Source organism: Pinus tabuliformis, chromosome 5_2 (genome assembly GCF_031772625.1).
Source record: "Pinus tabuliformis cultivar Carrire ecotype Pingquan chromosome 5_2, CPIR1, whole genome shotgun sequence".
NCBI lineage: Eukaryota > Viridiplantae > Streptophyta > Pinopsida > Pinales > Pinaceae > Pinus > Pinus tabuliformis.
In genome coordinates this window covers 616290675-616307372 of record NC_142306.1, presented here as the reverse complement: position 1 = coordinate 616307372, position 16698 = coordinate 616290675, and the positions used below count along the sequence as shown (strand labels likewise).

The following is a 16698-nucleotide window of genomic DNA, read 5'->3' as shown; positions in this document are numbered from 1 at the left end:
CAGATTAACACACTAGGATTCTCCTAAGATTCTAATGACAAAATCCATTCCGGCTTTGGGGTTACGCTGAAGGAAAACTCTGCCGATCAATAGATCGGTGAGACAAAAAACCTTCCGGAACGTAGATTATCACTAGAAAATTAGGTCCACCTAGGCAATTTACATACATGACTCAACTCTGCTAAGATTATTTACAATTAAATATGCAGACTGGGTTTACAACATAAATTGATCAAGCTGTCGATGACTGTCGAATGGCACGGACATGTCGATCAACCGATATCCCTTTTTGCGAAGAAAAGGGGGTGTACTGTTGGGAAGTTGACACGTAGTGGTCAACATCTGGCTCCACTTGGGGACACGTTGCTGCACTGTAGGAATGTGAGAATCCAGAATCTGCACCCATGCAACACACAACAAAACATAAGTAGCGTCCATCCAAAAAATCATCATATAACGTTAAGCACAGGAAAAATATAAGCTCTTCATTTATTAACTATCTAGTAACATGAAAAGTAAATCTTAATCCTAAAACAGAAATGAAAATGCTGAAAAAACAAGGAGTAAGGTTAGAAATACAGGGGATGCCCCATGGCATCAGATGTGTTCAATATAGTGTATACTGAGCATTTGCCTGCTTTCAGGCAAATCTGTTGGCTGCTTGTCGGATGTGCCATGTCCAATTCTACATATGGTAGGACTTTTTCCTATCCGAAAATCAAGCTGCTCGCGGTCGTCTGATGCATCAAATCTTCTTCTCATTCTCTTTCTTTTGCACTTTTTCTTCCTGGCAGGCTGGATCACTGATGACATGGAACTTTCTGCTTCAAAGTTATCAGATGAAGTATGTAAGATATGCGTGACATGTCTTTCTTTTTCCTGCATCTGATCTTTATCATTTTTAATTCTATCTGGATCACCTTCAATTAACCACCTTTCAATTGAACCAATGACTTCCTCATAGTAAGATGGAGCTTGTTGCAGCGGATGAGAAGGCTTTTGATCTATTGATTCTTCCTAGTTTCCTTCATCTTCTGACTGCTGTTGAAATTTCTAAAACTGTATTTTAATGGCGTCTATCTGACTAGAGTGTTCAGCCCTTATAGCACTGATTTCTCTGGCATGGTCTTCTTCCATGGTCATCAAGCAATGCTACATAGAGTTTATTTCTTTCTTATGATTTGCTTGCATGGTCGTCATATTTTCCTTTAAGCCTGACATCTTGCTTTGCATAAAACTAATTTCTGTGTCATGATTAATCTTCATGGCTTCAATTTCCTTACTATGTTGATTTTGCATGATCTTCATCTCCCTATTACGCTTTTCCAGGTGAGTGCATAAAGTTCTCACATCATTGGCGTAATTAGTTTGATTTATCTCCATATTTCTTACCAGTAGCAATAGATCTTGTATAATTTGCTTATGATCTTCCTTTTCATTGTCAACACTACTATGATCTGCAATGGTACAAGTGGATGGCACATTCTGATATGAAGAATTGTCTTGGACAGCTGGACCTGTTACAAGATTACTTTCATTTTGTTGCACAATTTTAGGGGCACAAGGCGAGCTATCTGGATCACCATATCTATCTTTAAAAGCATCGACAATGTCTTGCAAAGAAATGAAGGAATCTTCAGGACAACTATTAAACCAGTGCAAAGCATCACCCTTTAAAGAATGGACAAATAGACGCATCTTGACATCTTCATGATTATATTGAGGAAGTCTACAATATATGATCATTACACAAGTAAACCTGTTTAAATGCTGTCTAACAGCGACCGAATCACCACCTGAGAACTTAAATAATTTAGAAATGGCCTCTTTTGGAAAATCATGGAGATTATCAGTAAAATGACATGGTTTAAATGAAAAATCCATGATGAATAATAAGGGATCAAATGGATGATAGAAAGAGATTTCTGCTCAAGAAAATTAAGAGATGAAAGAAGTGGAGTCGCCACTTGAACAATGAATCTAATTCTAAGATCCAAAAAGCAACCAACAAGTAGATATGAGGGAGGCTTCTTGTCTGTGAAAAATAAGAAAATGGAGTCGCCACCCAAACAAGAAACAAATCGAAGAGAAGTTTCTGATATGACGAAAGATAAGGTGATGAAAGAGATCCAAATGATGCCAAAAAATGTTGAATCTGCTAGCTCAAATGCGAGATGAAAAAGAATGATGAGAATGATGAAAAATGAGAAGATGAATGTCGTTAAAACGCCAGGAACAGAAAAACTCTGTCCCCTGCAACGACGCCAAAAATGTTGTCGCACAGATTGTCACGACAACGCTCAGATCGGGGGCTGTCACTCTGATCCCCGATCTCTCCATTTAAGCCTGTCTCCCGCGGCTAAGGGGGGTAGACCCTGTAGGGAAATGGACAAACAACCGTGAAACAGTTGGACTGGGAGACACGAAGGAACAAGCACTAAATTGATTTTATTAATTTAATGGGATTGATGTTTAAACGATTACTTACTAGATGTTGCAGAAATGTAAACCGTGTAAAGCAATCATTTATCATCAAATAACTTGAATGATGCAAGATATTTAGTAAATTCACAATGTTTTAACAATGATCTAGCAATTTTAAAACTTCAAAAGATGAAGCTCGATACACAACCACGTAATTTTAAACATTAACCAGATATCATATTCATGTAGCAAATCTTCAAAATGATTATTCATGCATGCTAAATTAGATAAACATCAATTCCACATCAAAAAATTTTAGCCTTAGCAGAAAAAATAAAACGTGATAAATCCCTGAGCTGAGACTGAAGCTGGCAAGATATTTCCAAAAATATTTTTATGTTTTTAAAATCTTAAATTTAAAATGAAAAATTTATCAAATAAAATCTAACTTAGAACAAAAAGTTATTTTTGATATTTTTTAATTTTAAAATTTAAGAGTTAATCTAAGACTAAGGAAAAAAAAAAAATCGAAACCTAAGTTTTATGATTTTTCCCTTTAAAATTTAAATAAAATTGAATTGCTCTAATTATTAAAACTAAACCTAAGCTAAGAACCTAAACTCCCTTGATTACGCTGAAACCAAAACAAAAGGGATGCTTCCTACGCAAAGCGTAAATAAAACAATTCGATCAACACTCTTTACTGTAAATGCATGGATCGGGACTTTCACTTGGCGTCCACGGGAGAAAAACCTGATCCTTGCCCCGTCTCTGAGAACTTCAACGATTTTCTGCTTGGACGGATGCGGGGTCAGATAGTTTCGATGGAGATGATATGCGGTGAAAGGCGTAGCCGCAGGGATCGATTGATACGCTTTTCCTTTAGCGCATTAAAAGAAATCGAATTTACGTTGTATGTGTGTGCAGGTGAGGGGAAATATGCAAGCGGCTGAGCAGGTGGAGGTTGGAGCTGCGTGAAGAGTAGCGAACGCAGGAATAGCGTGGGTAGAAGACGATATGCGTGAACAGGCAAGCGAGGGGTGACGGGTTTGGAGCAGAAATGCAACACGTTGGTGGGCAGTGAATTGTCTGCGAGCAGCTTGATGTAAACCCGATGGTGGAATGGAGAACAACGTGGAAGAATCAATGAGGAGAGCAGTAGGGGCAACGTATGCAGTCGACAGCAGATAAGGGATCGTAGGAATAGAGGGTTGCCAAGTAAATCACGTGGAGAACAGGAGGCTGTGCAGAAGTGAAACAACCTGCTCTCATAAAAAAATCTTTCTTCCTGCAAATAACTCTTGAGCAGCAAAACAATTACAACGAACCACCAAATCCCTTCAGAAGTCTAGAAAATACGATGAAGATTTTCCCTGCCGGAAACCCTGAAAACAAAAGTAAACTTTGAAGATCTATACCTGTGACCTGAAATGCAAAAAACACCAAGAAGTGAGACCTACCAGAAACAAATGAAACTCTAAATCAGCTAAAAATTTACAATTGTCGACTCTTAAACAGCCAGATCTATCAGTAATCATCAGCAGTAATATTATCGAAAGTTTCAGATTTTACTATGAAGAACTTCAGAAAATATCTCATGCAATTTAGAAAAATAAATTGAATGATAAACCCAGGATCAAAACTAGCTGGGCTCTGCAAGAAAAATGCTTGCGGGAGTTGGCTGGTTCAGCCGAGAATTTCCCCAAACGCCCGCTGATCTTCTTCAATAAGGGTTTTCCTGCACAGCTCACTTCAACCATCAATAAAGAGAGAAAAAATAATACTAGATCTCAAAAAGCAATGGAGATACCTGCCATTACTTCAGAAAACCTAATGCCATTCAAACCCTAGCAAGTGAACAAGATACCTGTGCTCAATAATACTCTATAATAAGCTGTTATTAATCGCTGAAAATTAAAATATGCAGAAAATAAAATAGCTCACAACACTTCCAGAGAGTAACACCGACAAGATTTCAACCCCATAGTCTTTCTTTATTAGCACCAGAAAGAGTTTACAAGAGAGCTTCTTCAGCGCAAGACTCACAGATCGAATCCCCTCTCAAGTGACCCCTAGCACCCTATTTAAAGGAAAAATCCCCAACAGCTAGTTCGAGTGATCCATGTCAAAATGATCTCGACTGTCGATGAGGATCAAGATATCTCTTAATCTCATCCGTCGAATTTTTAATGCATTAAAAAATTGAAATTCTGTATTTATTTACTCAAAATATTATTATTTTATTATTTTTTAAGTTTTTTACTTTATTATTTTTATTTTATTTTTTTATTTTTTTTTTTTTATTTTTATTTATTTATTTATTTCTTTTTTCTTTTTTTTTTCTTTCTATTTTTTATTTTTTAATTTATTTTTAAATGGATCCTCGAACTTAGCCTTTGAAAAAATCACGTAGGACCTAGGACTTAGGACTTATGAGGGGATTAAAAACATTTTCTAACCCTCAAGACACTTTTACATCATGACTTTTACAACTTTACATCTCAAGGGGGAGAACCCATTTGACATAGACCCTCATAAACCACCCAGTTCTGCGACACAACTATAATCTAGCAGATTAACACACTAGGATTCTCCTAAGATTTTAATGACAAAATCCATTCCGGCTTTGGGGTTAGGCTGAAGGAAAACTCTGCCGATCATAGATCGGTGAGACAAAAAACCTTCCGGAACGTAGATTATCACTAGAAAATTAGGTCCACCTAGGCAATTTACATACATGACTCAACTCTCTAAGATTATTTACAATTAAATATGCAGACTGGGTTTACAACATAAATTGATCAAGCTGCCGATGACTGTCGAATGGCAAGGGCATGTCGATCAAGCGATATCCCTTTTTGCGAAGAAAAGGGGGTGTACTGCTGGGAAGTTGACACATAGTGGTCAACACCCCGTACTCACTGCCCCTCGCTGCAACTCTGATCACTGGTTCGATTTCTCTTAGCAAACCCCGCTCTAGAAAATCAAATGACTGATCACTATGGTGTGTTCTCCAACTAACCCTCAAACCTCCTCTTATACTTTTTTTGTTGGTCCTTCAACAGCGGAGATTACATCTCTAATCAACGACTAAAGATTAGATTTGGCTTGATCCATGTCATTTAGAACCTTTTAACCCAGTTTTATATTAATACCCATCAATATTTTATTTTTCGTAAGTTTAGACTTAGGAACTCCATTAAAAATATTAATTATTTTAATATCTCCTTAACTGGGTAGAATCTGCCCAAACCATTTCTGGGTCTTGGAGATCTCATGTGCTTTAGCCTCTCCACCAATTTTCATGGCTAGAGCACATCCGATGCTTCCCCAAATCAACAATGGACGCAACGTGTACTACCATACTCCCTATGCTAGGATGTTGATATTGATTTGGGATCTATGGAATTGGAAACTGACTTCGGGTCGGTTAAGAGTGGTATGACACACTATTATTGGAGACTGAGTTCGGGTCAGTGGAGAATGTTATGATACATTCTTGATCATTTCTTCTTTCTTCATGGTTCAACAGAGTAGAGCAAAGACAAGGATGGTACAAATTGTTAGGCAGTTTGGCAGGTGAAGTTCTCCCTAGTTGAGAGGGAGTGTTAATTTTGGCAACTAGGGCCAAACTTCACCTTGGACAACTCATATGAGGCAGATGATATTTTTATTGGATTCCTCTCTCCGAGAGGTGTAGGATTGATATCCCATTCTGAAATGTACAAATGGAATTATGCATTTATTTTGATTCTGGACAAATTGTCAAGGTCGGCCAACAAACTCATGTACGCTCAGAAGCCCAACAGTCACGTCTATTCATCCTCAATGTTTGTATATAAATACAAGGTGCCTCCTCCTCATTTGGACACTTCATTCACTCACATATCTCTCTTGATTGGGTATGGATTTATGAGGCTTCTCTCTCTCCACATGTGCAAAGAAGGGACTATTCTTTTGCTGTCCCTGTGTTGAAAAGAATTGACCAAAATTTGCAGAAAGTTGTTTTGACCAACGTTGACCAGTGTTGACCATCTTTGATTGCGGTTTTGGGTGGAGGATTGCTGTTTGGGCAGGCCACAATTTTGGGCACAAAATCCAAGGTAGTTTGACCTCTGTTTCACCAACGTTGACTATGCTAGGGTTTGCTGCAGCATTGGCTTTTGTTGACCAGTTTTGACTAGACTTTTTCAGACAGTTTTTGGGCTGATTTGACTTGCTGTTGGAGGCTGAGTTGATCGAGTTTGACCGAGCTGTTTTGGAGGTCAAAATCTGCCTTGTTGACCAACGTTGACTTTCTAGTTAGGGCTTTCTGTTTCTGCTGTTTGACTGATCAGATTTCACTATGATTGGGAAAGTGAATATTGTATATTGTACTCTCTCTCTCTGCTGAACTTTTGAAGAATTATAAGAAGAATTGATCAAAGGTTTCCCCACATTGGGGTTTGTCCTTGGCTGGTGCCATATCTTGTGTCCTCTTGTCTTGGCTTGTCTTCTACTGTTATTGTTTATGTTCTATCTGCATTTTACTATCATGATGATGTGATTGCTAAAATGGATATTGATATTGGGCTAATAAAGAAATTGAAGTAAAATTGCTCTAAGCATAGAACATACCATTGTTATCTAAAATTAACATCATAGTTCACATAGTTGGAGTTCTTCCTTGTACTTGTATATAATGAATACCTCCCTAGTTAAGAGGGAGTGTTGAAAAATGTAACTAGACTCTTTCTTCATAATTGTATTTGAGTCATAATAAAATGTACTTATGAAAAATAATGAAAAGAAATTTTATTATTATTATTATTATGACTTATTAAAGCATGGGTTTCATGCTTGGGTCATCATGTTTTAGGTCAAAGTCCCCATTGAGGACTTCTAGGATTTATTCTAAGTCAATAGAGTCATTGTACATTTAAAGAGACCCTTCTTGGGCTTTTGAATCATGTAAAAAGAATTATTTTTGAGTAAAAAATGAATTATGTCACCTCCACACCAAGTCGGCCTCAAGAAGATCAAGTCGGCCTCAAGAAAGGTAATTCAACCTCACCAAAAGCCTATATATTGAAGCAGTTTGATTCATTTGGAGGAAAATCACTCACACAAGTTCGATCTCCTAGAAGAAGCCGTGAAAAAGTGCGAAGTTGCAGTGGAAGAAGGAGAATTGAAGGATCAAAGGTTTTGGGTTATCTCTCTCTCTCTCAAACGTGTGATTTTATGGGCTACGACATCAAGGTCAAAGTTCTGTTATGGCATCAAGAAGTTATGTTATGACATCAAGGTCGAAGTATGGCATCAAGGTTGAAGTGTTGCTTCAAGGTAGAAGTGTTGCTTCAAGGTTGAATAGCTAATTGCTTCAAGGTCGAAGCTGTTGCATTAAGCTCTAAGTTGCTAGGTTGAAGATACTACTACCTCGAAGTGTTGTTGCTGCTATTGCTGCATCTAGGTCGAAGACAGTACTCGAAAGTGATCATCTACTGGAAAAGGAAAGGGCTGACTTGGTGTGGAGGAAGTCTGTGTCTATGTGAAGAGTTTTGATTATCTTAGGAAAGCTATTGAAGGAAGAGTTGTTGACTGGGTTTTCCCCAAGATTGGGGTGTTTCCCCGACTGTCCGTCTACATCTGGTGTCCTTGATCTTCATGCTATTGTTTTGGTAATTGCTTGGTGAACTAAGATAAAAGAAGAACATAAGAAAGTTAATAAGAACACAAGAATCTCACAAGTAATTATCAAGTATAAGAAAATCTTTCTTCCTTTCCAATTTTCTAACATGAACAAGTAGTTGATGTGTTGATCTCTCCCTGAGAATTTTGAATATTTGATAAGCATGCTTGTATTGATGGATATCTATGATTTGGTTGAGAGGGAGAGATGAGTACCATAAGCTGCTCGTATGATGGTACTTAGGAGGACATTTTGGCCTAGTTGGTGTTGAGGTCTTAGTTATAGTTTGGCCTTGATGATGTCTAGATCCCAGTGTGGAAGGGTATCTTGGTCTTTGGAGCTCTGCTTTAGTGTTTGACCTTGATGATACCTAGATTCCTGTGAGGGTTGGTGTCTTGGAATGGAGGCCTAGATGGTATCTATATCCATTTGGATTGATACCAGGGTTGTAGCCTGATGGTACATATAGTGGCAAGTTTCCTTGATGACGCCTTAGTCCCTTTTGGGAGGATACCTTGGCAGTTTGAGTATCCCTAGCATTGCGTATGTTGTTGTACCCTTCTTGGAACATTTCAAATTGAGGTCAACCTTGTACCGGTTGAACAATTATGAATACCTCCCTAGTTAAGAGGGAGTGTTGAAAATGTAACTAGTTTTGGTCTTCATAATTGTTGTCTAGCTCGTATCATGATGTAATTTGTAAAAAGAAAATCTATTGCAAAAGAAAATTTATTTATAACCATGGGTTTCATGCTTTATTTATTTTGTTTCTAGGTCAAAGCACCCATTGAGTGCTTCTAGGGTTTGTGTCATGAGTCATTGTCCATGTCATCTTGTCCTAGACCCTTCTTGGCCTTATTATGTCAAAGAAAGAAAATTTATTTTATGTAATTTGGTCTTTTATACCTCCTCCACCAAGTCGGCCTTAGAAGAAGACAAGTCGGCCTCATTGAAGGAATTCGACCACACAAAAAGACTATAAAAGCAGTGCAATTCGACCTATTTGAGCACCTATCCAAGCAAGATGTTCGATATACAATTTGAAGTGGAATAGAAGGCGTGAAGACACTAGAAGGAACAAGAAACTAAAGAAAACTAAGAGAAGGAAGAAACACTTGACAAGCAAAAGGATTCATATTTCTTTCTTGTTCTCCCACAAGTGCGAAGATTCTAAGTTGCAGAAGGGGCCAAAATTGCAGGTCTGTAGTAAGGCCAAAATTCTGATGCAGTAGAGCCGAAATTTGTGGTTGATGCAGTATTAAAGAAGGTTGAGTATTGTTGATTAGAAGCTGATTGGAAGGACTATCTTGGGAGGCTGACTTGGTGGATTGGAGGAGGTCTTTGTCTTGGTCAAGGGTTTTGGTTGTTTCATTTAATTTGGTTCTAAAGGAAGAGGAGAATTTCTGTTTTTCCCCTTGGAAAGGGATTTTCATTTTACCCTGGCTGAGAGACTACATCCTATGCCCTTATTGTTTTGATCTTCATGCACTTATGTTTTGGTAGTTGCTTGATGATAAAAAAATAAAAGAAGATAATAAGAATTCAAAGATATCACAAGCAATTATCAAGATAAGAAAATATTTTTGCCTTTCTGATTTTCTAACAAATAATACTTAGGATTTTGTATTAAATTGAAAAACAGGAAAAAATTCTATATTTCTTCACAACAATGAAAACATTAAACCTCACACCAAAATTGAAAGCTACACCTAATATCTTCATTACTCATCAATCTTGATAGTACAAAGGAGGTCCATCATGCTTCAACTCCTAAGCACAAATACTTCGTCACTTCTCTGATTCCTAAATCTCCAAATGCCAATTCCTTATGAAATGGAGAGAAACTCTTCTTTATATAGAGTGAATCTTTATATTTAAAATCTCAGATTTATGATTACCTCTATACTAGTTAGATATGAGATCTGAAATATTATTAATCTTTCCTCTGTCTCATTAATTTTTTTCCACGTCTTAACTGCAGTTACAGCTGAGCAATGCATCAATATGTTTCCAACTTTCCAGAAATTTCTTCAGCTATATGACAAAAGGCACAATGGGACGGGCCAATCCTTTTTATTGAATATTGTTCCATGTTAGGATACTATTTTCTACTGCTAATCATAGGAATGCTTTTACCTTTGGCGATAGACCCAATTCCCAAATCTTTTCCATAACTTTGATGCCTTGATTGAACGTTATGGGCTGCAATACGATTGGATTCCTCACTAACTATATTGTGTCATTACTCTGCATCCCCCATATGTTTGTAGTGTAAGTTTCTGTGTCTACAATTATGTCCCAGAGAAATCCTTATCATAAGCAATTCCATCAGGCCAATCTTTCTAAGACAACTTATTTTACTTACAATTTTTCTCAATTTACAAATTTCATCTGATTTTATATTCCAACTTTAACGTCAAAAGCATGACCCTGTGCAGTGCTATTTCTTTCTCTCATTTCACAATTTGAACAATGTTCCATTCAACCCATTAAAATTTCAGGGATCTTTTTAGTGCTCTAAATTAAAGACCAAAAGCTCCAATTTGGAAGATTTTAGATAACAATAACTGGTCCTTTTATTTGAATTGATGTAAATCTGATTGGTTTTGAATGTTTTCGTGTTTTGTTTAATACCGAACTTCGTAAACACTACAGATTACATTCTTGTAGAATATTCTGCAATTTGAAGCAAGAAGTTTTTATAAGATATTAAGATAAGGTAAGATTAATTTTATTAATGTCCAACGAATGACCACAAAAATACAAGAATTGATCTATTGTGACTATTGCAGGCCTGAACAATGGAGTTCATTATATCAACGGTCACAAATGCTACAAGCTCATTCCTCATCATCAAATATAAAGATAGCTAGTGAATTACTTACTCAGTTGACTGGCTATATTCAAAGGAGTTTAGAATATCAACCTCGCCAACACCAGGCAATTAGAACACTGATTGATGCAGGCTCTCAGACATCAGCATTTGGGCACAATTATGGACTAGGAAGGTCTTCTTTATGGCTTCCATTTGATTTATTTATGGAAGATGCAATGGATGGAAGGCAAGTTCCAGCTACATCTGCTATTGAGACCCTAGCTGGTATGCAACTTAATTGAAACAATTTTTTTTTTCATATTGGCACATATATTGGGCTTGACTTTGTTGATTTAGTTTATATGCTAATTTGATTGTGTTGGGAGGCAATCTAAAGGAGGAGTGATTTAAGGCATTCCTAGATTGTTATATTTAATTTAGACCATTTCTAAGACTGTTCTGTATATTGGTTTGTATTAACTTTGACAATTGTATTTCAGAACTGACAAAATCTCTTCAAGCAGCATATGGTACCAGCTGGCAAGAGACATTTTTAGGCCTCTGGACTGCATCTCTTCGGCTTGTGGAAAGGGTAGAAAAATATAACTTGCAGCTATTAGCGTCATATATGTTATGAAAAATCATTTTAGCAATACGTTAAACCAAGTCCATTTTATGTCAAAGAAAAATTGGGAGAAATTCTTCTTGTTATTTATCTCCCTTTTTAGACCATAATTCCATGTTTCATTTGTAATTTCTATTCTATAAGCAGGAAAGAGATCCTGTTGAGGGCCCTATTCCCCACCTTGACTCACGGTTATGCATTTTACTTTCCATTACGCCATTGGTGGTTGTTTCTGTTATTGAGGAAGAGGAGAGGAGCCTTCAAGCTGCAGATGATAATTCACTGGGAAATACTGGAAACGCAGACAATCATGACAAACAGAAGAACCTGTCAGGGCAAGGTACAAGGCGTGCAGCCTTACATTCAAGTCTAAAGATTTTGGGACAGTTTGATGGACTTTTAGTACCCCCTCAATCTGTAGCCTCGATGGCCAACCAGGCAGCTATTAAAGCAGTAAGCTTACTTGGTAGCATTACTAGTGGAAATGGGACCCATGATGGCCTTGGCAGCAGTGGTATTTCACGTAATGCAGGTGATCTCATCAATACTTTCATTTGAATCATTGATATTCATCTTTGTAACACTCTATTTGTCTTTGAAGTTTGTTCCACTAAATGCATGATAGATGATTTACTTGTTTGAGAAGTGTTCAGAGATCATTTTTTTGAATGTGTGTCGATTATATCATTTGTTTTTCTTGCAGTGGGAAACATGCAACACCTAATCGTTGAAGCTTGCATTGCTAGAAAATTGATTGATTCATCAACATATTTATGGCCTGGCTATGTGGGAGGACTAATAAATCCATTATCTCACTCAATACCAGTTCAAAGATCTCCTTGGTCTGCATTCATGGAAGGATCCCCATTATCCATTTCACTAAGAAATGCTCTCATTACAACTCCTGCTTCAAGGTATTCTAAATCTCTCCGCAACTGCATATCAAACTTTCTCTTAGTGTGATATCTCTCCCAAGGCCATAAATTCTACAATCTGAGTTTCAATTCAACCATTTTACTGTCTTGAGTTCCTAGTCATGTCTCGTTTCTACATCATGGATTTTGTCTGGTATCATCAATTATTGATAGAACAATATAATTGAACTTTCATGGATCTGGTGGAAGCTTAGCAGAATTGGAGAAAATATATCACATTGCAATTAATGGACCAGAGGAGGAAAGGTCTGCTGCAGCTAGCATTTTGTGTGGTGCATCTCTTATACGTGGATGGAATGTACAGGTGATAAATGCATCTATTTGTGGAATGTTGAAAAGAATAGATTACTGCAGTCTATAATAAAAGTCACTGAAACCATGTTGACTGGATTTGCTACATTATAATGATTAGAAATTCAGATACTACATTCCCATCTGATATACAAATTTTAGGGAGCTATGTGCGTAAACGTTGGAACTTCTCGTCTTGTCTGTTCTCTTCTATCGTTCCTTCCAGGGAATGTTTTACTTAAATGTTTAAGGAAGTAAATAAATAAAAAAAGCTTCTCCATTTTGTTACGTTTTGCCCTCTGTTTACTCATTATCGGCCATACCTACAGGAACATACTGTACGCTTGGTAGTGAAGCTGCTTTCACCTCCTGTTCCTGCAGACTATCATGGACATGGACCTGGAAGTCATTTAGTAGCCTCTGCACCATTACTTCATGCTGTCCTAAAAGGAATAACTACTGTTGATACTGTTCATGTTCTCTCACTGCATGGCATGGTAAGCTGATCCAACTAAAATTAATCCTTATACCTTTATAATGATTTAATCTTGGTATTTGTCATCAGTGTTGGGAAGTAGTATTGTCAATTTTTTTTATTTTTTTTCCTTTGTGATTTTTGTAACATCAAATTTGTTTCCCATTTATAAATCACATGGCAGATTCCAGAAGTTGCAGCTGCATTGATGCCTATTTGTGAGGTATTTGGATCCATCTTGCCTACAGGGATACAATCATCAAATAAAGGGGAGGAAGTTTTAGTTTATACAATCTTTTCAAATGCCTTTATTTTACTACTAAGGCTGTGGAAGTTCTATGGATGCCCTCATGAACATACCTTGTCGGGGAAAGGAGCTCCAGTTGGTTCAGAACTTACTCTTGAATATCTTTTACTTCTGTATAATATGCGAGTGGCTTCATCGGTGAACATGGATTTCAATAGAAATATGAAGGATAAAGAGCATTTTCAGGCTAACAATATGTCAGGTTTAGGTAGTTTGCCTGAAGCATCAAATCCATCGAAGGATCAAACTCTTGAACCAGCTTTGTCAGCTCCCCAGCAAGTGTTAATTGACTCATTTCCAAACCTGAAAGTTTGGTACTGTCAGCATCAAGCTTGTATAGCATCAACTCTGTCAGGCTTTGTTCGTGGGAATCCTGTTCATCAAGTAGCTGATAGGCTTCTGAATATGATGTATTGGAAGATGAATAAAGGAGTATCTACATCTTCTGCTGCTGGAACATCTGCCAATGGAAGTATAAGTAGCTCTTCTGGAACTGCAGGAGAGGATGCATCTCGAAGACCTATGCTACCTGCATGGGAAATTCTTGGGGCTGTCCCTTCTGTCGTTGATGCTATGTTGACTGCTTGTGCACATGGAAGGCTTTCTCCCCGAGACCTTACAACAGGTAATGACAAGTGATTGATCTAACAAATTGCAATTTAGCTTAAAATGTTTTGTACATCTAGGTCTTGTTTGGCCAAGTTAATCTTCATTAGTTTTCATTGGTCATATCATCCTGTTTATAAAATATTTAGGAATTTATTCAGGCTCAAGAAGATAGTTTGTTAGTGAGAAAATGGATACTTAATAATGGTATATTTTGTAATATAGTTTAACTTGGGTGTTTTACGTTAGTAATATAATAATCAAGTCATATTGTGCTTTAAATGATGACATTTTTTTATCCAGGTAAAGGCAAAACCATATAGGTCCCCAGCTATACGTTTAGGAGGCAGATCACAAAATCGGACTGAGAATATAGAAAGGAGTCCATTGTAAACTGGGAGATAGAAAATGGAACCCATATCTCAACCCTACTTGACCATTGTTCCTGTAGGGGAAAATGAAAACAAACTGATGACAAAATCTTATGAAAATCCTGGTATTTAATAAATTGATGTCAAAGTCAGCCAGCTTGAGTGTTCATTCAGATTCTTGATAAACAGCTCGATGAACTGGATTCGCTCCATCGCTGCAGCCATTCTAGCACCTGCTGTTCCATATGCTGATGAAACCTGTTATTAACCCTGTTCACCCTAAGCCTCTAAGAGGTTGGTTCTGTGCTATAACATAAGATTCATCTTGCTTATAGTTATAATTTTGCGAGTGCAGGCCTTCGAGATCTTGTGGAATTTCTTCCAGCTTCTGTTGCAACGGTAGTTAGCTACTTTTCTGCAGAGGTTACACGTGGTATATGGAAACCAGCATCAATGAATGGAACTGACTGGCCAAGTCCTGCTGCAAATCTTTTATCGGTTGAAGCTGAGGTAAAGGAGACATTGGCTGCTACTGGTATTGATGTACCAAGCCTTGTCACAGGTATTGGATTTAATTTATAAGTTCATCTCTTTGGGAACACTGATTCATAACTATTAATGTATAAGAGATTCAACATTAACTTTCATTCTGAGAATTGTTCTTTGCCTGGATGGTATTGTTTAACAGGAGGAAATACAACAGCTACTCTTCCTTTACCATTAGCAGCACTTGTGAGTCTAACAATAACATTCAAGATGGATAAAAATTCAGAGTTTCTTAATGGTATTGCTGGATCAGCATTGGAAACTGCAGCTGCTGGGAGCCCATGGCCTAGCACACCAATAGTGGCAGCACTCTGGGCTCAGAAAGTTCGGAGATGGCATGCTTTTATTATTTTTACGTCTGCACGTACTGTGTTCAGGCAAGATAAGTATGCTGTTTCTCAGCTTCTCAGAAGTTGCTTTGCTGCTGCCCGTGGTTCCATAAACACAATAATGCCAAGGCTCACAGTTCATGGTGGAGTAGGAGCACTCCTTGGACGTTGTATCCCTTCACATTCCTCTCCTGGTGGCACCTCCCCAGTTGCACCTGGGTTGGTTTATCTCCGTGTCTACAGATGCATGTATGATATAAGGTTCGTAACTGAAGAAATTCTCACGCTCGTGGTTGAAACAGCGAGAGACTTGGCAGCTACTGGAATGAATGGTGAATATTCAGGTCAATCCACTAAAAATGCACAACGATTAAAATCTCATCAAGTATCGCTGGCAAATGCATTAGCAAGAGTTAAACAGGCTTCTTCCCTTGGAGCTTCTCTACTTTGTATTACAGGTGGTTCGGGTCTGGTTCAAATGCTTTATCAGGAAATCTTACCAACTTGGTTTTTATCTGGTAATGGAACAAAGCCCAAATTTGCAGGAAGTGCTTCTGCACTGGAAGGTTATGCAATAGCATATTTTTCCTTTCTTTGTGGAGCTTGTTCATGGGGAGTAAATGCTTCATCTTTCTCAAAGAGAAGGGCACAGGTTGTTGGGATACATATGGACTTCATGGCAAGGGCAATGGAAGGAAAAATCTCTCTTGGATGTGAACATACAACCTGGAGAGCATATGTATTGGGCTTCCTCGCAATGATAGTTAGTTGTGTTCCTAGCTGGATTTCTGAAATAAACCTAGAGACCCTTAAAAGACTGGCTACAGGGTTGAGGTGGTGGCATGAGCCTGAACTTTCCATTGCACTTTTAGAGAGGGGAGGCCTTAGAGCCATGAGTGCAGCTGCTGATCTTGTTTGAGATTACTAGGGTGGCCCTGTATAGAGTATAAGTTGTATGCAAATTTTGTATTTCCAATTTGTATACTATTCACATTTAATTTAGTCTTTGATAGTTTTTGATTTTCAGGCCAGTTTTGTTGGAGATTCAAATTTTGATTAACTGCGTGCATCATTGTAATCCTGTAACTTTTGGTCCAACGCTGTCGACAAACTTTAGTAACTGCATTCATCACTGTAACATCGTAACCATTGATCAATTACATTCATGAAGTCCATCTGCTTTATCACGGAGGACATATTCATGAAGTATCGGTTGAGGTGATAATATTTTCTAGCTGATGCTGGAGTGCAAGCCTAGCATGGAAGGGCTCTGAGAAACCATCAAAATTGTGGAAGAAACCAATTT

The 16698-nt window shown here is 37.7% G+C and overlaps 1 protein-coding gene across 3 annotated transcripts in view; it reads left to right on the top strand.

Annotated features, from left to right (window-relative positions):
- Positions 1 to 16418, top strand: part of LOC149160532 (mediator of RNA polymerase II transcription subunit 33A-like) — a 60143-nt gene extending 43725 nt beyond the window's left edge. For 2 of the 3 annotated variants that reach the window (XM_089436722.1, XM_089436724.1), the window contains exons 2-10: positions 10885 to 11192; positions 11408 to 11499; positions 11677 to 12064; positions 12236 to 12446; positions 12657 to 12771; positions 13088 to 13255; positions 13418 to 14165; positions 14873 to 15079; positions 15206 to 16418. In XM_089436722.1, coding sequence (XP_089292848.1) covers positions 10885 to 11192; positions 11408 to 11499; positions 11677 to 12064; positions 12236 to 12446; positions 12657 to 12771; positions 13088 to 13255; positions 13418 to 14165; positions 14873 to 15079; positions 15206 to 16311 — 3343 coding nt within the window. In that variant the 3' untranslated portion in view covers positions 16312 to 16418. The remainder of the gene's footprint in view (positions 1 to 10884; positions 11193 to 11407; positions 11500 to 11676; positions 12065 to 12235; positions 12447 to 12656; positions 12772 to 13087; positions 13256 to 13417; positions 14166 to 14872; positions 15080 to 15205) is intronic. The other variant, XM_089436723.1, reaches the window with a different exon arrangement.
- The last annotated feature ends 280 nt before the right edge of the window (positions 16419 to 16698 follow it).